Below are 20754 nucleotides of genomic sequence, written 5' to 3'. Positions count from 1 at the left end.
CAAGCCAGAGGCAAAATAAGCAAACTCTTATTAAAAATGATAGCAGGTTACAAGGAGAATACAGACGACGGCCGTCCCCATAAGGATAAGCCAAAACACAACCTACCAAAGTTGTACAAAATACAAGGAAAATAAAAGCAAAAGGTTACAAACATATCATTTGAAGCGCCAAAAATGGCAGGGAGGGAAGGCTTAATAATTGGCTCCCGAACAGCTGAAGCTGTCCGAGACGCCGGGTGAGCCTGGTGACGACCGCCCGTCTCCCTATGCCTGTTCTTTGCTTGCCATCGGCGAAGTTAGCGGATCGTCTTTGATGGGCGACCCGAAGTCGTCTTGGCGCCTTAGCTTTCTCGGCACCTCGGCCTCGGCTTTCTTGGCGACCTCGGCCTCGGCGGCCTCGGTGCCTTCATCCTCTCGGCTTCCTCTTTGGCCGCCTTAGCCTCCTCAGCAAGGGCTGCCTTCTCCGCGGCCGCCTCTTCCTCCTTCTTCACCCTTACCTCCTCCTTGGCCTTCTCCTCCGCGGCTTTCTCCTTAGCTTCGAGCTTATCATCAAACAGCTCGTCAAATTTGTCCCACGGAAAGGAGCCATCAAGAGGGAAGAGCTCCCCAATCACTTCCCTGGCGGCTTCTTCGGCCAGGTCCCGGTATTGGGCGCACATGTTAGGGAGGATAACGGTTTGGAGCGTCTCAATATCCTCCTCCCTTTGGGTGATGATAGCATCCTTGTTCCGAACCACCTTCCCCTGGACCTGGAACAAGCCCCTAAACTCGTCCCTCTGCGTACGGTAAAGGTCGGCGTGCTTCTGAACAAGGTCACGCATCTTTAGCGCTTAGCGGCTTTCAGCCGCCGCCCTCGGCCTTGGCTCTCTCGGAAGAACTTCCTTTTCAGCGTCCTCCCTGAGTTTTCTCTCAGCACGGACTGCCTCTTCAGCCTCAGCCTTGGCCCTCTTAGCCTCCTTGTTTGCCGCGTCGAGTTCCAGCCTTAGCCGCTCGAGCTGTGGGGCAGCTTCAGCCATGGTCTTCTCTTGCTCCATAATGTGGGAGCCGGCTAGCTGAGTCCATTTCGCCAGCCTCTTGCATATTCTCATCCCCTCTGCCACAAGCTCGGTGGGGGAAACCTTCTGGAGTAGGGAATCGACGGTGACATTTCTATCACCCGCCTTCTCAGGCTGCTTCTCTAATTGCCGCACAGTGAGAACGGCGGCTGCCGACGGTTGATCTACAAAAAATCAATTAAAACATCCGTGTCAGTATACATGGACATATCGAAGAGCCTGTCATCAGGAACGCCTAATGAACCGGCTAAGTCTGAGCCACAGGATATATCTGTACCATGCTTGGCCTTCTTGCTCGGAGGACACATCTCCTCGCCGGCAACAGTTGCAGCAGCAGCAGCAGAAGCATCAGCAGCAGGGGTGGGCTCTTTCCTTTTACGGACAAGGGGAGATCCCTCCGCATCGGAGTCCCCCCCATCGGTAATGTCAACGATCACCACCGTCTCCTTCTGGACTGAAGGGATGGAGGGTGGAACGGATGTCGACGCCGTCGCCGCCGAAGACTTCGTTTTCCGCGTTCGGCGCGACATGTTACTAGTAACCTTCGCCTGGGCCGCCTCCACATTCAGGTCTTTCAACTGCTGATCCATCAGATCATTCGGCGACGTCCTGCGATCACGGGCCAGAGCCTTAGGGTGCAAATCAGCAACGGTCTTATCCTTGTGCAGCCTCATTCTCCGGAGGATATCCTCAGACAGGTCCGGCCCAAAGTGGTCTGCAAAAGAAACAAAGCAGGAGTTAGGTAGAAGTAAATCGAAATTCAAGAAACAGAAACATGGAGAGCCAAGATGGGCCTCACACCGACCCCACTCACCCTGTGCTAGGGCCGGTATGAGGCCGACGTGGCAGAGCAGCTCATCCTGAAGAATGATCTGCGTTGGGGGAATCCATCTCTTCGGCACCCCACACTTGTCCGCCTCAAAAAGCCTCATCGGCAGCCTCTCATCCTCATTAAGAGGGACCTTGCTGGCGTCCATCTTAAGCTTATTCCGGGTGACCCATTTATCATGCTCCGCCTTAGTCTCGCACCGCAAGTTAACTTCGTGCTGGAAGGACCGCGGCAGCGGATAGTCATCCTGCACCTCAACGTACACCCACCGATCTTTCCAGTCTTTGCAAGAAGTAAGCTTATCGACGGAGACGTAACCCGGCTCCATTTGCACGCTGTACCATCCGACGCGACCAGGGAATGACGGTCGAAGGTGGTGAAGCCGACGGAATAAATTAACCGTTGGGACCTCCCCCTTGAAGAGACAGAGCGGACAAAGCCGACTATGGTCCTAATAGCCAACGGGTGCAGTTGGGCAACGGCGACATTCATGGCCCTAATGATGGCCATAACATAGTCATTCAATGAAACCGGAGCCCGTACTCAAGTGCTCGGATGTATACGCCGGTGCAACCCGGTAGAGGGCAACAAACGGCTGACCCTCCTCGGGGATAACAATTTTGTATCCCTTGCCAAAGAAGAAATGGCCCTCGAAAAATGTCTCGCGGAACAATCGGCGAACTTATGGGTCCAAGCACGGTCAAGGCGGACCTTACAGGCCTCGCCGTGATCCATGATGAATTGCCTCTCAACACCAGAAGGAATCCTTTCCTCACCGTCATCATCAAAGTCTTCATCGCCTTCATCATCGTCCTCCCAACCCTCCGAACTTCCGGTCAACTTCGGGAGAAGGCGACCTAGGACCCCCGGACCTTAGCGGGACGGCGGCGGTGCCTCCCCTTCGTCAAGATGCGACGGGAACCCCGGCGCACGGTTACTAGGACCGGCATCAGCAGAAGACATGATTCACAAAAACTTAACAATGAAAAAGTTAAAAATTTGTTTGTTTACCTTGAAGAAAAATGCTACGCCGGAGTAATGATTAAGAAAGCTAGAGAGGAGTTTCGACAAAGAGGGCTAGAAAGAAGAAAATTTTTGAGAAAATGAAATTGGTGCCCAATTTCGTGGATTAACTCGCCCTATTTATAGGGAAGGCCCATGAAGAAGGACCAATCGGGGCACACCCATGAAACGTCGACCAATCGGCGAACGGACACGTGTCGGGACATGCGGCCACGGAATGTCAATCGTTGCAACAGTTGAACGTCAATCAATGCAACAGTGACCAAGCGTCTTCAACACGCCCCTTCAAATCTCTCTGCCCATTCATCTTCCTCAACAAACTCCTAAGTATCTGTTCTCCGCCGGCCACACGATCAACCAAGTTTGTCGGCAAGACCGGTGGGGCAATCAAAAGCACACGGCGCTCACAACCTCGGTCTCGGCCAGCACCACTTTCTTTTCCACATCTGATGTCCATTACACATCCATGTGGAGGGGGGATATGGTACGGCCTAAGCAGAGCCATGCCGGGGAAGAAGAAGTCGGGGCAGAAAAATGTACTTGCGCAGAATATACGCTCAATATACATCGGAGCCCATACCACGGCATAGACTACGCTGGGGGCAAATTGATGGGGCATATTCTCGCACCCGACTCCAAACATATTGAGCAATGTCAAAGATATCCACAGCAAGTCAACGGCTTAGACAGCCTAACCGACGCAGCCTGTCGGCCTGTCTCTCGTGCCTCGGCTAGGGTAACTAGCCAGCCGAGGCACACATCCGCGAACTCATATCCAAGACCCCTCGGCGGTGAGTCAACAGGGCCCGCCGGCCTGCCATGGGTCCCTCGGCCGAGGGGTAGATCAGTCTTTCCACCTGCTAGCCACTTGGCCACTTGGCCACTACGTGACAAAAGGTGAAAGGCTATAAATACTCCTCAACTCTCATTGAGGAGGAGATCCACAATTTAACCTAAAATACACTATTCATCTGGTAATATCTTCTTTATCTCTCTACAACACGTACTTCGCCAAGTAACAACAACTTATCCCTTTAAGTTTACTGACTTGAGCGTCGGAGTGAGTTCGCTCGGTCCAAAGCCGAGCCCTCAGTTTGTTCATTGTTTCAGGAGACCGCAAGGAGGATTCAACCAAAGACGTCATTCTACAAGCACGGGTGGTAACAAATAACTGCTCTGGAATTACATCCGGAACAATAGTAGTCGAAAATTTTTGGTGGGCCATGAAAAGATAGAAAAATGACTTTGGGGAACCCCATTGATGTAGAGAGTAAATTGTGAAATGGAGAGGGTAGATTAAATAATTAGTGGAAAATGATGTGGAAAAGAGAGAGAAGATTTGGGGCACCCCATGAGTGCACATGCTCTTAAAAACGATATTTAATAATGAAAAAACTTAGAAACACGATAACCTAATGTAATTAAATATCGTTTTTTATTATTTTGTTAACGATATTTAATGACGTTAATTACTTAAAAACAAGATTTTAATAATAAAAATATGAAGTTTATATGGGAGAGTTTAAGGTAGGAGCAATTTAGGAAAGTCATTAAAAAATGTCGACAATAATTAGTAAAATGTCGACGATGTTTAGCAGTTTGGCTTTAGATTAGCCAACAATCTACTTACATTCACAAAAGGGACAATGTGTTGGGTAAAGGCCCAATGAACCTAACTAAACTTTCTTCTTAATTAGGAATGTTAGTTGGGAGTAGGGATGGCAGTGGGTCGGGGACCCGACCTAAATCCTGAGGGTCGGACTCTAATGGGTCGGACATGCGTCTCATTTTTTAGATCCAATGGGTATGGGTCGGGTATGGCCGTATGGGTCTTAAGAAAATATTTTGGGTCCGGATCCGGGTCTAAGTTATGAGACCCAAACCCGACCCTTAGAACCTTTATTAAAAAAAAAAAAAAAAAATTCAAAATCACAACTTTTCTGTATTCATACTGGCAGACCGTAGAAATCCAACTAAAGTATCTTTCTCTTCCGTCATCCCATAAAGCGATAAAACCCAACCAAACTCTTCTGACAATACCACCACTCCACCACTGATACAAGAAAATCACCACCGCAACACTGATACGCGACTGGCAACCACCTCTCTAATAGGCGGCGACCAACAACCACCATTAACGACAGCCAGCGACGGTCAGCTGGAGACGGCTATCAAGTACGGTATTGATTTTTGGGTTCCGAGTTTGATTCTTTCACATGTATTTGGATGTAAAATTAATTTAGGTCTTCTTTGTCTTTCTTAATCTCTTTGGTATGTATATTGGATTTGGTAGTGTGCAATAGAGATTAATAAACTTATAATGTTTATGAATTTTTTTTTTTAATATTATAGACCTCATAACTGTTAATCATGTTACTAATGTGGCTGAAACTCGGACCCGCGGGTAGACCCAGACCCTACCCTTACCTATAGGGTCCGGGTATGGGTCCTCAAATTTTAGACCCTTGCGGGTCTGGGTCGGGTACGGGTCCAAAGGAAAAATCTCGGGTCCGGGTCTAGGCGGACCCTACCCAAACCCTATCCATTGTCATCCCTAGTTGGGAGGGTATATGTGGATATCGCACCGCACTTGTCTCAGTTAGAGCAATAGAGCGGGTACAGGTAGAGTTTTGGTGGGTGGTAGAGTGGGTATAGGTACGACTTTTTTCTTGGTGAATACGGATACCGGAAAGCTTATATCCACCCCTGCCCTAATGGCATCCCTATTCCTAACCTATATACCCTTACATTCAATACTCTTGTAATTTACTAGAGTATATTTTTTAAATCTTCACATATTTCGTCAAATATAGTAAATTAAACCGAATGAAACTACATAAAGTACTTGTACAAGGTCAAAATTCATGTGTTGTGGTAGGTGCTTGCAGGGGTGGCCCTGAGAATTTGGAGGCCCTGTTTCAAATATTAGGTGGAAGCCCTTACGATAAGTGCATCATCGATAATAACATGTTTGTAATACTCTCTCTAATTTCCTAATATCTTCCCCTTTCTTTTGGGCACAAAAAATAATAAAGAGGAAGAAAGAGGAATAAAAGTATTGATAAATATTGTAAATTGTAAAGATTATAGGAGAGAGAAAATAATAAAAAATAGATAATGAATAAAAGAATGGATAAAGTAGTGGAGTTGTTGATTTTTATGAGAGAGAAAATAATAAAATAATGAATGAGACTTACCAAAAAAGGAAAGAGAGAAGATAATCAAACTTGTGTGAAAAAAGAAAGAGGGAAGATAATAGGAAATTGGAGGGAGTAATTGTTTTTCTTTTAGGAGATGACCCATTTTTTTTTAACACTATTCGTATTTAAGACCGTCTTAACTTAAGATGGTTTTCATCCTGATTAAAATAGAGCTAAAAGTAAAAGAAGGGTGTTCGACGGTCTTATGCAACACGAACAATTTTTTTAAAGTTACAAAGTTTTCAAATAACTTACACTAAAATGGTGAAAATGATTAATTAGTTGACTGGGTGTCATCATTCATCAAGTTTCCGAGCCTATTGGTATGTACGAGAATGAGATGGAAAATGGAAATGGAAGGCAAAAAAATCAAAAATAATTAATGTAAAAATTACAATACGAAGAATCGAGCCCAGGACCTCCTCCGTAGGACTTCAAAGTTGTTTACTCTTAGACCCACTATCATTATGCCAAAGGAAAGATATGCTTACTTTATAGAATGTTTTTATACATTAAGTAGAATTGTTTCCAGATGAGGCCCCCAACCCTTTTGGGCCCCCGTTCGATCAACCGAATTGAACAATGTAAGGGCTGCCCCTGAGTGCTTGTAACTTATACGAGGTTGAAATTCACTACACAAATTCTTGTTTGTGACGGTACCTATCCGTCACTCTTGAGTGACGGATACCATTTTACCTCACAAAGTACTCATTTTTTCTCTCTCTGCAACACTATTTATGTGGTCCCCTTTCTCCACTAACCTATTTTATTACCATTTTATCTCACAAAATATCCGCCACAAATGGTAACCCGTCACAAGAGAGACCAATTGAATTCACTATAGTCGTACAGTTGTATGATAGTATACTCGTATAGAATCAATATGATATTACCATGAATTACATATTCAGTACTCACCTAATCACATGTAATGATACGGACAATAACTTATATTTTTCATACGATTCCTTTTGAAAATGGCTTTTATGTGCATAAATATGGTGTTATAATGATATTGTAGTTTAGGTAGACGTCCACGCTTTCTTTAAAAGGAAAATTTAGAGTCTATGGACTAATGAGTAATGAGCATGCACTTCTGTGATGATTGAAATCTCTTATCAATGAAATTTGTTAAATTGAGAAGATTAGGAAACAACATCATGAATTGTATGTTAATCTTCGTTGTAAGTGTAGGTCTTAGTCAGTCCAAAGTCATGGCAGATCATCGACCTTTTTACGGAGTACTTAAAATAATATTACAAATCGTCTATCAATAAGGAAATATTTTAACTCAATAAAAATCGAACTCCTAACTCTTTATTATTAGAATCAACCCTTATTGGGAGGGACGGATCCACCTGGTAACAAAGGGTGGCGGCCACTACCCCAAACATAAAAAATACGGTTTAAAAGACGGATTTTTGCTATCCCATTATTGTTGAATAGTATATAAGTAAATATTATTCCACTAAATGTATAATAAACATATTGTGATTCAATGGTAAAGGTTTTGGTTTTCCACCTATTGCCCTAGGTTCGAATCCCATTACATGCATCTCATACAATAATTCTAGGTCCGCCTCTACTTATTAGTATATGTTAATCTTCATCGTTGGGACTTTGTCTTCTGAATCGGTCGATAATTTTAGATGCCGGCCTCTTCAATCTTCATTTTAATTAGCATTTATCCAAAACTTATTTTTTTTGGAATAATATCCAAAACTTTATCCTTGCACGGTTGCACCTATTTAGACTATTTTATTCATGTAGTTTCATTCCATTTTCGGCAGATGCTTCGTAAGCAATAATTTTCTCATTTTATGTGATTTGGATGGAAATTTAATGTTAGTCATAAATATATCTGGTAGCAAATTGTTTTACGTTACGATGTTTATTGTAAATAAAAAGATGACGCTATAGCTGCTATATACTACTCCATGAAACTCTTTTGAGTTACCAAAAACTATTTTTTGTATTAAGTTGAGTACTTTTACTTCGTTGATTTCGCTCAATTATTTATCGTAACTAATTTTATTATCGAACTAGTAAATCAGAATCTAGTTTATGACCAATTCATATTTACTTAAATTACATCTTAAAATGAAACTAAATAAATAATCAAAGTGTAAGGTAATCATTCTATTGACTACACAAATGGCGTACCAAACATGAAATTATGTTGTATAAAGCTCTGTTTGACAAGACATTTTAAATACTTCATTCGTTCTGGTCATTTGTTGTCATTTGATTTTTGCACAAAGACCAAAAAAGAGGAGAGAGTCAATTACTAAATGACATGTAGACCAAATTGAGTATGAATGATCAAATTGGTCATCAAATGCATTCTTAATATAGAAAGGATCACAAATGTCTGAGACACCCCAAAATGGAAAATGACAACAAGTGACCGGGACGGAGAGAGTACTTATTTTGACTAACTTTCATAAATTCTCATTTGTGACTGAAGTGAGACAAAAAGGCAAGTGAGAGGGGCAAGTAAGAGAGGGTTGTGAGAGTCGAGAAATCACAAGCTTGTGACCGTCACAAACAAGACAGACTCAATAACTTTTAATACCAGATCACATATCAAGTTGTTTAAACAATGCCAAAATTTAAGTCTATTAATTTCATACTATTCAGGTGGATGTTTAACCCATTTTAATATTTAGAATGAATACTACATCTTGAGCAAGACTTTGGATAATGAAAAAAACAAAGATATGAAGCAGTCAAGACGGTCGACCGTCAAGCATATAAGACGCAGTTCATCTCGACGACATCACCATCCGGCAATCTGGCCAAATCAAATAAAATAAACAAAAAAAGAATAATGCGATTACACATAGAAGAAGAATTCAAAAAAAGAAAAAGTAAAAGGCACGCCCAAAACTAGCGGGGTCTATGCCTGTATGGTACGACTTTGTACTCCAAGTTTTTGCATATTATTCTACCAAATAAACCAAATTAAAAAGATTTGCGAGACCCAAAAAACCCACAAAAAAAGGCAACTACTTTCTGGATTTCTGCCCGTTAACCCACCATTGTTGCAACTTACAGCTCTATTAAACACACTCTATTACTTTACTCAACTGAACTTAAGTTGGTTGTTTTTTTTGGAGAATATTTATATATTAATAATATATAATAATAATAATGGCTGAGGATTTCTGTTCTTATGACAAGGTAACACCTTTCATCTTCTATGTTTTGTTTAACTTTTGTGTTTGCTTTTTCTGTTTGTTTAATTATGTGGGTACTTGTTATATTGTGTTTTTATTGGATCTTTTTAGTAGGATTTTCATGACATTTGAGCTTATATGTTCTGCTTGTAATTCTTAGTTATTGTTTACCTTCCATTAGAATACCCCTCGCGAAGAATATAAAAGGTAAACAAATGACAGAGACAAAAGGAGTGATTTCTGATGAGGGGAGATTCAGAATGCTGTAGTATGGTAGAAATTTGCTTCCTTTTTTGGTCTAAGTGCTTCAGATTCACTCATTTAATATGAATGTTTTCATATTGGGTCATGCTGATTTTGCATTCTGGGTTTAATGTAATGAAATTTCTGATTTGTTGTAACATACTCCCAGGAGTAGTTACTTAGTTATGATTGATTTTGTGCATCTGTATTTTCCCTAACAATGCAAAGCTTTTACAGGATTTAATTACAAAAATATTGAATGTGTAAGCTTAATTTCTGTACATTGTAATGATTGGTTTTGGAGGGAATCCAATATTGCTGAATACCCAACAGTATGTTACAATCAATTAGTTATATTGATGTCGCGATTAGTGAGTTATGCATGTTTTATGTATTGCAGGATACATTTGCTGTAAAGCTTCCAAAGACATCTCCTTTGATACTAAAGTTGATAGTGTTAGTGATTGCTACAGTTTTCGGCGTTTATATCTGTTCAGTTTGTTTAAGACAATTGACCAGCCAAACCAAGTCTATGATTGAAGTTTTTGAGAGGCCAAATTGTGTGGATGACCGCGTGAACGGCTCTTACTTGCATTTTCCGCAGCCAAAGACATTTAACAGGTAGTAAAGAATAAGAGTATTTTGAAGCAATTCTTTCATTAGCGAGTCTTAAGTAAAGCCATGCCACATGTGAGACCAACCCAAATGGTTGTAGTATTCCTAATATAGTTTTAGGTTAATGATTGTTCTCACATGAACGTTTTTGTGTTGTTTGATATTGGTAGTTGATGTTGATTTTGAGTTGTTGGTTTTCTTGTACCAGGGCTGAATGTGCTGGTAATCCTGTCCGGTTCTTTGTCATAATATCAATGCAGAGGTCAGGTAGTGGATGGTTCGAGACATTGTTGAATAATCATACCAATGTTAGCTCCAATGGTGAGCTATTCTCTATCATAGACAGAAGAGCCAATATCTCCTCCATTATCAAGACACTTGATAAGGTTTACAATCTGGATTGGTTCACTAGCGCGTCAAAGAACGAATGCTCAGCAGCTGTTGGCTTCAAATGGATGTTAAATCAGGTAAATAAGCAGATAATTTTGGACTTTGGATAGTAAAAATGACCAATGTTGATTTGTCTGCTGTCTATGCATTTATTTCTAGTATCTCTTATTCTATGGCTGTTAACTCTACCCACCGAGCAGAAGATATCAGTTTGGGGAATTCACATTGAATTGTTTAAGTAAAGCTTAATGGCAGAGAAACAGATTCAAACCTAGTTGAATGAGAGTGCATTTTGTAATATGTAAATCCCAATAATTTCGGGGCTGTGAATCTTGATCGTGCCCGTGCATGTTCTAATCTTAATTCTGTGGCTACTCCGGCATTAGATCCTTACAGAGTCGTAATATACTCCCTTGCTAATATAAATCTTAAGCTGAAAACCCTGTGTCACTACTTGTAAAGTCTCACGTTACGATTGCCTTATCAAACTATGAGACATCCATAGAGACCTTTAAGTATCCATGTTGTAAAATCCTCTAGCTAAAGCTAGAATCTCAGTAAAATACTCCGTAACCTTTAGATAAACTTGAGGACACATGGGTTATGATTTGTCTGCCAGTTCCTGGTTTGTCATTTAAGTCATCCAGTAAATTGAACTACTGGGTTATCATTTCAGTGATGCTTTCATGAGAAGCAATGATGTGTCAACCAATCAACATCCGCCAAAGGAAAGAACTAACTAAAAGACATCATAAAAGAAACCTATAGAAGACATTTTGAGTTCTGTTGTTATAACTTCTCGATGAATTTGTCAGTTGCTAACTAGCTGTACATTGAGATTTTTTTTTTTTAAAATTGTCAGCTAGCTTAGTTGGTATTTATTGAGTGGTGATATTTCATCACCTTAGTGTGAAACAAGACCGTGTCAAAATTAATCAGAAAGTGAAAATTCGGGCTAAATTTCAAAGAATGTAAAAGGCAAATCGTAAATTGAAAACATAGTGCTTTCTTTCCAAGTTTTGCTTTGTATTTGAAAGAAATTTAGTATGCATGATCCATTGATCACAATATTTGTTCTTTTCGGATATATTACACTTTTTTATCAACAACTTTCTTATATATTAATACTTGGTTCACTTTTAAGGTATTCCGGACCCTTAAGTTTTACTTCGGTAAGGGTTTGACATTTTGTAATACATAAACAGAATTCAAACCCAGCTGAATGAGAGTGCATTTTGTAATACGTAAATCCCAATAATTTCCAGGTTGTGAATCATGATCTTGCTTGTGTATGTTCTAATCTTAATTCTTTGGCTATTCCATGTGGTCTTCTACGGCATTAGATCCTTACAGAGTCATAATATACTCCCTCGCTAATATAAATCCTAAGTTGAAAACCAGCGCTTCAGTTATAATCCCGTAAAGTTGTCTTTTTATTATATATTTTTGGGTGTTTTTGGGGTCACAGGGGAAATTTTGATACTGACGGGGTTCCAATTCAGTACCACAGCTCGGTGACGTTGCCAACTAACATGTGCATTGACTTGTCATACTATATGTGACATGCAAGTATGCAACCTGCTTACATGAATGTCTATACTTTGAGTGATCAACCATGGGACATCCGTAGAGAGCTTTAAGTCTCTATCTTAGTAAAATATTCCGTAACTTTTAAATAAACTTGAGGATGTATGGGTTATGATATGTCTGCCAGTTCCTGGTTTGTCACTTAAGTCATCCAGTAAATTGAACTACTGTGTTATCATTTCAGTGATGCTTTCATGAGAAGCAATAATGTTTCGACCAATCGGTATCTGCCAAAGGAAAGAACTGACTAAAAGACATCATAAAAGAAACTTATAGAAGACATTTTGAATTATAACTTCTTGATGAAATTGTCTTTTGCTAACTAGCTGTAAGGTAAGAATTGTTTTTTAAGTTGCCCGTCGACTGGCGTGGAGTATAAAAGGTGGATCATTAATGCTATTGTCAGCTAGCTTAGTTGGAATTCATTGAGTGGTGATATTTCATCACCTTAGTGTGAAACAAGACTTCATCAAAATAATCAGAAAGTGAAAATTCGGGCTAAATTTCAAAGAATGTAAAAGGCAAATCGTAACTTGAAAACATAGTGCTTTCTTTCCAAGTTTTGCTTTGTATCTTGAAAGAAATTTATCATGCATGATCCATTGATCACAATATTTGTTCTTTTCGGATATATTACACTTTTTTATCAACAACTTTCTTATATATTAATACTTGGTTCACTTTTAAGGTATTCCGGACCCTTAAGTTTTACTTCGGTGTTCAAAATCGTTTTAATCTTTATTCTCTATTTAAATTCTAAGTTTTTATAAAAGAAATCCGGACTTCAATTTTAAAACCTATACGTTTACCTGGCTTTTGTATTATGTTTCACTCCCCTTTTGTTTTTCACTTTTTCTTTTCTATTTTTTTTCGCATTTTGAGGTGTGCGTTCACCCATGAACGATTCTAAAGGATGATTCATGTAAGCCGACTCCAAATCATTTTGGGATTAAGGCTCTGATGTTGTTGTTGTTGTTGTTCCATTGATCACAATCAGCCTGGGACTGAGAAATGATTCTACCCACGTGGATAATTATGTTACAAACTCGTTGAAAGTTGTATGATAATGCTGAGATTTATTTAAGCATGCGTTATGTCTTAGTATATGTACAATGTATTTCACACACCTCATGATTTCTGCATGCTCAGTATTTGTGAAATGTGTGTTACCTCCCTTCCATTTTGTGTTATTAGCGATCAGTGATTGTTAATTGTCTCACCAATAATTTGTTGAATGTTCTATATTTGTTTCCTAGATTAGTTTTGTGTGAATCGTCACCTGTTTTATAAAGTATATTTATCATTTATCAGGTCCTAAATGAAAGTTGATTTAGGTTACTCTTTTATATATAGGGACTAATGGAGTATCCTAATGAGATAGTTGAGTACTTCAACAAAAGGGGAGTGTCGTTAATATTTCTATTTCGAAGAAATCTGCTGCGCAGAATGGTTTCGGTACTGGCAAACTCCTTTGATAGCCAAGCTAAGCTAATAAACGGAACCCACAAGTCTCATGTGCATACGTTGGAAGAGGTCTACTCTAAAACCATGTTCTACTGTTTTCTCCCCACAGCCATGTGTTGATGGTCTTGTGCTTAACAATAGCTTTTCTATTTTAGGCCGAGACCCTTTCGAGTTACAAACCTATCATCAACACCACGTCATTATTGCCTACTTTGAAGGAAGCGGAGTTGACGATAACCCAATCTTTGGCATACTACAATACCACCCGACATATAGTTTTCTTCTATGAAGATCTTGTCAAGAATGACACGGTAAGCATGATCTCTCTTACATACTGTATTATGGATGCACTCTATATTTGATGTGCAGCAGTAGAGAAATTCTATGGTATTTTCGATGTATCACGGCATTGTATACAAACTTCTAACACGTCATTCCGATAATGATAGGGCGCCACCGGGTGGCGCCGAAATTGGGTGTCACCCTCTCACACGCATCCTTTATTGAAGGGGTCCCCACTTGTTGCATGTGAGAGGGTGGCGCCGAGATTGGTTGTCACCCGATGGCGCCAACTCATTTTCCATTATGAATTTAATCTTTTCATTAATAGTTTAGGATAAACAATGTTGTACCTAAACCCTTTCTTCTTTCGTATGGCTTTGAGTCGGTTGACATTGTTCAACCACTGAGATTACTAAAAATACATCAACAATGCCTGTATGACTCTCACTCGACTTAAATGCATGTTATCTTCCTTTGTGTTTTCAGAAACTGATGGATGCTCTGGACTTTATGGGTGTGCCACGTACACGGCTATCAAGCAGGCAGGTGAAGATACACAAAGGGCCGTTGTGGGATCATATAAAGAACTGGGATGAAGTCAAAAGGGCACTCAATGGGACACCTTACGAAAGCTTCCTTCAACCCGACTACAGGTAGAAGCTAACTAACGTAGCGCTGTACATAATGCTAATGCTGATCCTTAGAGTAAGCATAGAAGCTGATACCGAAGGCAATGGAGCTTCCTTGTTTTTCAAGCACCTCGCTTGTTTTGACAGTCCACACATTTCGTCCCTTTTGTTTTGCGGTTTATAGAAGTGAACTGCAACATGCGTCATGCTATGACTAGTTTGATTGCTCCTCCCGTTTGCTTTGCTGGGGGCTGTTGGCGTACAGGAATCGTAGAATCTCAGATATAGCTAGCTTTTGCTAACCAGGAAATAACGGTTGAATTGCATGTGTTACAATGTGAGAAAATTGAGGGATGAAAACTTGTGTCTTCCTATGATTTTGCAGCCAGAATGTCATGTGCTTCATCGTTACCTCGATTTGTTTTGCCTCCAATCTCAGTTTGTGCAACTCTAAATTACCCAAACACCACACTGAATTTCAAATTACAGATGCTGTGCTATTTTATTTATTTTATTTTATTTTTTCGCGGGAGAAAGCAAAAAACTATAACAACCAAGTGTACAACCAAAGAATAATTCCGTCCCAATCAAATAGTTTACATTTACTTTATTTCAATTCCTTACAAAATAAAGTAACCGGAAATTATTCAGCGAGAGTATAACATTATGTCAATGTCTAGCGGATGGGGTTAAATCGTTGTACGGAGTACATAATTCATCTCACTTTTCACACAAAAAACGATTTCCGAAACTTTTGTACCTATCATTATTTTGTCTTTTTGTTTTTAAACATTCTTGTAGTCATATCAAGTTATCAACTTTTGTTTTTGACCAAAAAAAAAAAAGTTATAAACTTTTGAATCATTGTGATTTACTCCATTTGTTCCGGTCATTTGTTGTCCTTTTTATTTTGAGGTGTCTTAGTTAATTATTATCCTTTTTATTTTAAGAATAAACTTAATGAGCAATTCATTTTATCACTCACACTCAATTTATCATTTGTCATTTTGTAATTGGCCCCCCTCCTCTTCCCCTGGTCTTTGTGCCAAAACCAACGAACACCAATTGACCGGGACGGAGGGAGCAATGAAAATGTCTTTTTTCCTTTGTTGTGATGGAAATCATTAAGACAAATATGTTATTGATGGGATTTGAAATTTTGAATCTTATATATGAAATCACTTCTCAAGATTTTATCATCTAAGATAGAGTGATCAACAAAAATTGAGAGAATATCTTGAAATAGTTAAATAACTTCACAAACTAAGGCAAATATATTGTTGGCTGGGTTCAAAACCCAGGTATGAAACAATTTTTCAAAACTTTACTAATGAAGCTAGAAAAATCAACGAAAATAGTGAGAATATCTTGAAATATCTGAATTACTTTTTTTCTATTAGTCATCATCTTACCATATCAAACTAGTTAAATCGAAAATCATGTAACGATCACCAATAATTATCTTATTTAAAATTAATTAAAGTCAAGTTGCAAGCAAGGTTAAATTATTTTTTATTGTACAAATTCTTGTTTATGGGAGAGATATTCGCATAAACAATAAAACCGGACAAATAGATAGATGCCAGGATGAGAGAGAAAACGGATGTCTACAAAAAAGATAAATTTTTGTCTCATCCACCTATATGAATGATTAATATTTGATCCGATTTATACATGAGATAGGAGTATATAACCGTGTTAAGATAGACGTCGCTAGATATTTTTATCGAGGGCACTTTCTTGGATTCTTTCTACAGTCAAGTCAATATCTTTAAATAATGTACTACAACTGGCTAATAATATGAGATGAATCTCTCACAAATTAAGCTCTTCCTAAATCATCAGTCATCACTAATGGAAGTCAAACCCTTAATTTTTGGTATTTTGATCACAACAAGTGTAATTTTAATATGGAAGGCAATGAAACTATTTTGGCTAAACCCAAAAAAGATAGAAAGGTGCCTAAGAAAACAAGGGATTAAGGGTAATCCCTATAAACCATTTCTTGGAGATATTAAGGAGCTTGTTAAATTAACAAAAAATTCAATGCTCAAACCCATCAACTTCTCTGATGATACTCTTCCTCGTATTCTTGCTTTTGTTCATCATACCATTCAAATTCATGGTATGTAATCAATTAACCATTTTTATTATTGTTTGTTTGTTTTCAATTTCAATTATTTGTTGGCCTTCAAGAGGAGTTATTGGGAAAAATATTTGTCAATCTTAGCTTTCGATCTTATCATAATAAGGAAATAAAACCGAGAGCTACAATTGACGAATTTTTTCCCGCTCAAGTGATCGGCTCTGTTTGATAAAATTAGTTGGAAAGATAGAAACCATAGGTGAAACCTAAAAAGGTAGTTGGAACGAAGTAGTTGAAAATTAGTAGCTACTTGATCAAATTAGTTGATTAACTTTAAAATGTTGTTTTGGTAAAAATAAATTAGCTTGGATTTGAGTACCAGATAAGGATTAGCAATCGCCATCACGATTATTATTTTTTGAAATTTTTTGTTAGAAATTCTAGTGTTTTTTTTTTAAATAATACTCCCGCAGTTCGGGTTATTTTTTTCGGAAAATTCACATGATACCCTCGAACTTTCCCATTTTGCACGTGCTATCCAACTTTTTAAGTTTGTGTACATGATACCCTTCATGTTTGATTTTCATGCACAACATGCCCTTTTTGTCGCTATAATAAAACTCAAATGCGTATAAGTTCTAGGCCGTAATTCAGAATCGACTAATTTTTTTTTAAAACTGATTATCTCGTCATAATGTACGATATAAGAAAAAAATTTATCGGGTGACATTTTATAGGGTTTTTTGTAACGAAAATCTCAAATCAACCATATATTCGATCTTAAATTTCCGAATGACCATTTTCGTTTTATCAATTTATAGATCTAAAAAAGCTAATCAATTTGAAAAAAAAAATTAGTCAATTCAGATTTCTGGTCTATGATTTATGCCTAATTGAAATTGTTAAGAACGTTAAAAAGGGTACAATGTGCTTGAAAATCAATTCTCAAGGATATCATGTGCACAAACTTAAAAAGTTGGGTACCACGTGCAAAATGGTAAAGTTCGAGGACATCGCGTGAATTTTCCGTATTTTTTATCTATTCATTTTGGCACAAATACTATGAAAAAAAAAGAGAAAAATAATGATGAATTAAAGAGTTCTCCAATGTCCACCTGCCAACATTAGGGGTGATAATGAGACGAGACAGCTTGTGAGCAACTCGAGATCGGCTCGGTCAAAGCTCAGCTCAAGAGCTTAGCGAGTCAAGCCGAGCAAACGCTAACGCGGGCTTGTCACGAAAAGCTCGTGAGCGGTTCGAACTTTTATTATTATATAAGACATTGCTCATATTTTATAAAAATATTTTTATCATGATTATATCTTTGTATCACATATATCAAATGTCTCACCGGTTTACCAACTATGTTTACATTTAACCTTCGAGCCTTGTTATTGTATCAGAAGAAAAAAAAAATCAAAAAAAAAATCAACATTATATATATGCTTGATTTGAGCTTGATAGCTCGTATTAAAGCTCGCAAACTTAATAACGAACACATTTTTTACAAGCGGATCTCGAGTTTTGGTTCTTGAGCACAAGTCAGGCCAAGCTCGAGCTCAGTTCGGCTCGTCAGCACCCCTATCCAACATCACATATCCAATGTCCACTCGTGTGATACCGAAAATAGAAATAAATTACAATTAAGTGATACACCCCAAAACCCCGAGAAGCTAAGGATAGAGCAGTATAATACGGAGTACATTGCATAATTAGATTATCCCCTAAAATTTTCGATTAATATTTGAACCCGACTGTGAATGTTAGTTTCACCTGTGGGTAACTGATGTAACTTGTATTTGAGTCGACAAACTTTCCATGGATTTAGTTCTGTGACGATCTTTAGAACTAATTGTTTTTGCACAGGTAAAAATTGTTTTGCATGGGTTGGTCCGACACCATGGTTGATCGTATCTGATGTAGACAAAATAAAAGAAATATTCGCAAATTATGAAGATTTTCGGAAGCCCGATCAAGCAATGAGCAAGATAGTAAGTGTAGGACTTTTTACTAAAGAAGGGGATATATGGGCTAAACATAGAGCAATCATCAACCCTGCTTTTCGTATGGACAAGTTAAAGGTAAACTTCTGATTCACATTTTCTTACGGCTATATCTCGTATCTTAATCTTGGCCTTAATCCCATTGGACCTTACTTACCTATATCTCGTATCTTAATCTTGTTAAATGCTACTCATACCAACTTCGAGTAGTTTACCTTATGATACTACTCGTTCCTCATTAAATTCTACTTTGATGCATGAACAGAATGTGTGCGGCACAATGCACGAGAGTTGTAGCATAATGATGAATTCGTGGGAAGAAATAGCAATATCCAAAGATGGAACAAGTGAGATAGACGTATGGCCTTTTCTAGAGAATTTATCAGGCGATTTGATCTCTCGAGCGGCTTTTGGCAGTAGCTATCAACAGGGGAAAATAATCTTTGATTTACAAAGAGAATATATGGAGTTAGCTTTGAGTCTTCAAGCTACATTTTACATTCCTGGTTGGAGGTAAAAACACTTTTCTACTCCGTTTGTTCCACTCATTTGTAGAAGAACTTGTAGTTCGGGTCAATTTTGGGTCTAAGGTCAGCCTTTTCGACACGAGTCAATCGAGTCAGGTTGATTTTGCCAGGTTTACCTCTTACTATGTAGCTCCCAATGCTAACAAGTGACTGGTCATGAAACTTTAGCTATATACCAACAAAGACGAACAGACGAGCGAAAGAAATCATAAGACAAATACGAGAAACGTTGACAAGAATGATAGAGTCAAGGAAGGCAGAAATGGAGGAAGGGGGAAACACTAAGGATGATTTGTTAGGGATATTATTGGAGTCGAATATGAGTGAAAAAGGAAGAGGTCTAACAACGTATGAAGTCGCTCAAGAATGTCAACTCTTTTATTTAGCCGGCTCTGAAACTACTTCGAGTTTGTTGGCTTGGACTTTGATTTTGTTGAGCAAACATCCTATTTGGCAAGACCGTGCTAGGGCTGAAGTTTTGCAAGAATTTGGAAAGGATGGTGAACCAACCTTTGATGGTTTGAATCGTCTTAAAACCGTGAGTTTCTTATTTATTCGTTTTTTTCATCTGTTTACCGTTCTGTTTTTAGAATGATTGTCCATCATCTATTTTACAGGTAACGATGATTCTAAACGAGGTACTTAGGCTGTACCCACCAGGTTATATGCTCATGAGAAAAGTTTACACAGACGTACAGTTAAAAGAGTTACTAATTCCAGCAGGAACAGAAATTGTCGTCCCACTTTGCGTTGTTCATCAAGATTCTAGTCTTTGGGGTGAAGATTCCAAAGATTTTAATCCAGACAGATTTGCGGAAGGTATTTCCGAAGCAACCAAAGGCCAGCCTATATATTTTCCTTTCAGTATGGGTCCAAGAATTTGCATTGGCAAAAATTTTGCACTTTTGGAAGCCAAGCTCGTCTTAACGATGATTTTACAACGCTTCTCTTTTGAACTTTCGCCGAGTTATACTCATGCACCGTATGCTATTATGATTACTAAGCCTCAATATGGAGCTAACTTAGTCTTGAGTAAACTCTACTCTTGAAAGTTGAAACATACCTGCTGCAGTCCTATCTGTATACACAAAATCTCATTGAAGACGGCACGTATCCGTCACTTTGGAGTGACGGATACCATTTTCTCTCACAAATGACCCAAATAGAGGAGAGAGGGAAGCACATGAGAGTAACTTATCTGTATATGATGTAAACTTTATTTGTACTTTTGTAAAGCCAGCTCAATATGTTGTGTGTTTCGAGACTCAATTGTGTGGAACTTTGTAAAACATTACGGAGTACCATACATATAAGGAGTACGCAACTTACCTACTCTGGCTTACAACCAGGGAAAAGAAGGTTGAATTCCGTGTAGGTCTGTTAAATTAGGAAAATGACCCGATCCGTCCGACTCATTTGACAGATCTAATTCCATGTATTACAAAGTGAGAAATTTTTGCAATTTTCATCGCTATGATTGCACGACTGTGGAAGAGATTTTATTCTATACCTTCATTCATAAATTTGAAGTTATTAGATGACGTCAGAAACGATCTTGAACTGGAAAAAAAATGGATCATTCATTCTTTTTCTGGAAATAGAGTCAAATTGATTTAACATAATTCAGCACTCTTTTTCACA

The 20754-nt window shown here is 38.7% G+C and overlaps 2 protein-coding genes across 2 annotated transcripts; both read left to right on the top strand.

Moving 5' to 3' along the window:
* Positions 1–8950: 8950 nt before the first annotated feature.
* Positions 8951–14907, top strand: LOC141643481 (uncharacterized). The gene is made up of 6 exons (XM_074452663.1): positions 8951–9290; positions 9930–10150; positions 10353–10611; positions 13475–13654; positions 13741–13896; positions 14354–14907. Exons 1-6 carry the CDS (start codon positions 9261–9263, stop codon positions 14522–14524), a joined length of 1017 nt encoding a protein of 338 aa, XP_074308764.1. The 5' UTR covers positions 8951–9260; the 3' UTR covers positions 14525–14907.
* A 1331-nt stretch (positions 14908–16238) lies between these two features.
* LOC141643480 (cytochrome P450 72A397-like) lies at positions 16239–20487 on the top strand. The gene is made up of 5 exons (XM_074452662.1): positions 16239–16621; positions 18450–18664; positions 18852–19099; positions 19282–19651; positions 19731–20487. The coding sequence occupies exons 1-5, from the start codon at positions 16303–16305 to the stop codon at positions 20160–20162; spliced, it is 1584 nt and encodes a 527-aa protein (XP_074308763.1). The 5' UTR covers positions 16239–16302; the 3' UTR covers positions 20163–20487.
* The last annotated feature ends 267 nt before the right edge of the window (positions 20488–20754 follow it).

This window comes from Silene latifolia, chromosome 2 (assembly GCF_048544455.1).
Source record: "Silene latifolia isolate original U9 population chromosome 2, ASM4854445v1, whole genome shotgun sequence".
Classification (NCBI taxonomy): Eukaryota; Viridiplantae; Streptophyta; class Magnoliopsida; order Caryophyllales; family Caryophyllaceae; genus Silene; species Silene latifolia.
Note: the sequence above shows the minus strand (reverse complement) of the source record. Positions and strands in the feature narration are given on the sequence as shown.

Excerpts from the sequence above, each read along its gene's own strand:
- LOC141643481 (XM_074452663.1), top strand. The coding sequence starts at position 9,261 with ATGGCTGAGGATTTCTGTTCTTATGACAAG. Across the intron at positions 10,612-13,474 it reads TCAAATGGATGTTAAATCAG|GGACTAATGGAGTATCCTAA; the intron begins GTAAATAAGCAG and ends TTTTATATATAG. Across the intron at positions 13,655-13,740 it reads ATGTGCATACGTTGGAAGAG|GCCGAGACCCTTTCGAGTTA; the intron begins GTCTACTCTAAA and ends TTTCTATTTTAG.
- LOC141643480 (XM_074452662.1), top strand. The coding sequence starts at position 16,303 with ATGAATCTCTCACAAATTAAGCTCTTCCTAAATCATCAGTCATCACTA. Across the intron at positions 16,622-18,449 it reads TCATACCATTCAAATTCATG|GTAAAAATTGTTTTGCATGG; the intron begins GTATGTAATCAA and ends GTTTTTGCACAG. Across the intron at positions 19,652-19,730 it reads GTTTGAATCGTCTTAAAACC|GTAACGATGATTCTAAACGA; the intron begins GTGAGTTTCTTA and ends TCTATTTTACAG.